The 2,661-nt window shown below is 34.7% G+C and overlaps 1 protein-coding gene across 1 annotated transcript; it reads right to left on the reverse strand.

The window, feature by feature from the left end:
• Nucleotides 1-289: 289 nt before the first annotated feature.
• Nucleotides 290-2,071, reverse strand: LOC107859060 (berberine bridge enzyme-like 8). The gene has a single exon (XM_016703940.2). The coding sequence runs from the start codon at nucleotides 2,054-2,056 to the stop codon at nucleotides 455-457; it is 1,602 nt and encodes a 533-aa protein (XP_016559426.1). The 5' UTR covers nucleotides 2,057-2,071; the 3' UTR covers nucleotides 290-454.
• Nucleotides 2,072-2,661: the final 590 nt, after the last annotated feature.

Genomic DNA, 2,661 nt, shown 5'->3' on the forward strand with positions numbered 1-2,661 from the left:
TTCTTATTTGATTATTTTTAAAACTCAGCCAATGGAATATGACTAAAAAAATACTAATATTGTCCTATCCATACCAAAATCTAAAATAATTGCAATTATGATTAATATTAAGTAGTTGTAATTTTATTATTAATAATTTTATTTAGTATTTTATAATAAATTTAAAATATGTTAATGTGATATAATAAATATAATTAATTTTATTATTTCAAGAATAAGGTAACATTTTTTAATGAATATATTTTAAAAAAGGCTCCGCGCATCACATGTACTTAACAAGTTATAGTAGTTGACTTTCAAAAACCTTATATAAACATATTACATTATTCATTATCTTCATAAACAGATCACCAGTGTGAATATTACAATTTAAGAATCAAACTATAACCAATTCAAAATGAAATATAAGTGACCCTTTAAACAATAATCCATATTTTCCCCTATAATAATCTAGCTACATTCTCCCAGCAGGGTAAACTGGGATGCTTTGTTCATTCCTGAAGAAATTGTCAGGATCAACCTTAGTCTTGATCTTCACCAACCTGTTGAAATTTTCCTTCTTGAAATACTTTATACCATACACTTTCCCTTCATAGTAACTCAATTTCCCATTGTGTGTAATTCCTATATCAAGATCCCTATAATTTAAAAATGCTAATCTTGGGTATTTTGATACAAAGGGTGTCATATAGTCATAAAGGACTCTGGTCAAGTTGAGATAATGGTTTGCAGCCTCAACTCCTTTCTCATTCCAATTTGTTGCATATTGAATCTTGGCTATATTTCCAGCTCTATGTGGGAATGGCTTAGCAAGAGGTGAAATTTCACTCATTCTTCCACCATAGGGATTAAATGTCATAATTGTTGGTGTTTCTAGTTCTATCATTTTCTTGAATATGAACTCTAACCCTTCTTTTGACATTGGTTTTTGCAAGTAATCTGATTTCCTTTTCAAGTATGATAGGGGGGGTGACCTACTTAACAAAGCATCAAGTGGGGCAATTGGGGAACTTGTATAGTAAAGCACGGACTCTATCCAAGACATCTCGATGCAGTCCTTTCTTTCTAATCTTAGTTCCGGGAAACTTTGGTTGAGAAGTGAGAGTAGTCGATCTGAGTCTCCGAGAAATAAAGTGAAAAAGGAAACCCTTATGGTTTTCTCCGGGCCACGTGTAGTGCTGTTGAATACATCAATGATCATTCTCATGAAAAGGTCATTGTCCCACTTGTCAGCGCGACGTTGCCATATGTAAGCAAGGTCGAGCGCATTTTGGTCATAAAACCTTGGGACTCGAAAAACTGTCACCTTTGGTGGGACTCGAACCAACTTTATTTTATATGACAAGACCACTCCATAACTTACCGCTCCACCACCCGTAATGGCCCAAAATAAATCCTCCCCCATGGACTTACGGTCGAGGATTCGGCCATGCACATCGATTAATTTTGCATCATCGATGTTATCGACCGTTAGACCATATTTCCTCATCATGTTACCGTAACCGGCCCCACTGATGTGACCACCTACGCCCACAGTAGGGCAAACACCCGCGGGAAAGCCATGCACGTTACTTTTTTCCGCGATTCTATAGTACACTTCACCCAGGGTTGCACCCACTTCAACCCAAGCCGATTCATCCTCAATGCTAACGTTTATGGACCGGAAATTGAACATGTCAACAACAAAAAATGGTACGTTAGACACATAAGAAAGACCCTCGTAGTCATGCCCACCACTCCTGATTTTCATTTGCACACCTTGTGCTTTTGCACAAATAATTGATGCTTGAATATGAGATTCATGCTGAGCAGTGAGTATGAAGAGAGGTTTCCTTGTTGTGGACTCATTGAACCTTAAATTTCTTATGTAAGCTTGCAAAACAGATGGAAATGAAGAATTATTTGGAGAAAATACTAATGAGGATATTGGATAAGAAGGGTTTGAATTTGTTTTGAGACATTCAAGAAATGTTTGATTTTCATGTGAAGGACTTATTGAAGTAGCAAGAACAAGAAAAATAATAAGGGACGAGAAGAATAGTGGAATTTTCATCATTGTATGAAGTTAATTTGATGTGATAAAAATGATTTGCTATGTGGTATTTTTATAGAGAAATATAGGGCTAATAAGTCAATGAAATAGGTATGAAAATTAAAAGTTAAATTAAACAGGTACACAAACATATCAGCTTCCAATTTGACCAAAGAAAATTCAAAGTAAGACATAAGAATCGTATCAATATTATTTTGTAGGCTTTGACATTCTAGTAGATACAACTAATTGTTTACTTTCTCATCATCATCTTTAATTTGGAGCAAGACATTCGTTTGTGCTATTTAATTATAGGGAGAGACTTCGTGTTTTACTTCAAGGAAAGTCTATTGCACTAAAGCTCCCGCTATATATGAATAGAGTTCGAGGAAGAGTCCCACTATAAGGGTGTATTGAATGCACTCTTATCTTACATTTCTGTCAGAGATTATTTTCAAGGCTTGAATCCGTGACCTCCTAGTCACATAACAAAAAATGTTTTTACCAGTTACTCCAAAGCTTCCTTTCTCGTGTTTTACTTCATAACACTAACCTCTTTAAATCTTATGGTTCATGATATTACGTTTATTTTCCTTATGTTGATTTTTCTTTGTTAGCATCCTTTATTG

This window comes from Capsicum annuum, chromosome 2 (genome assembly GCF_002878395.1).
Source record: "Capsicum annuum cultivar UCD-10X-F1 chromosome 2, UCD10Xv1.1, whole genome shotgun sequence".
NCBI classification, from domain to species: Eukaryota; Viridiplantae; Streptophyta; class Magnoliopsida; order Solanales; family Solanaceae; genus Capsicum; species Capsicum annuum.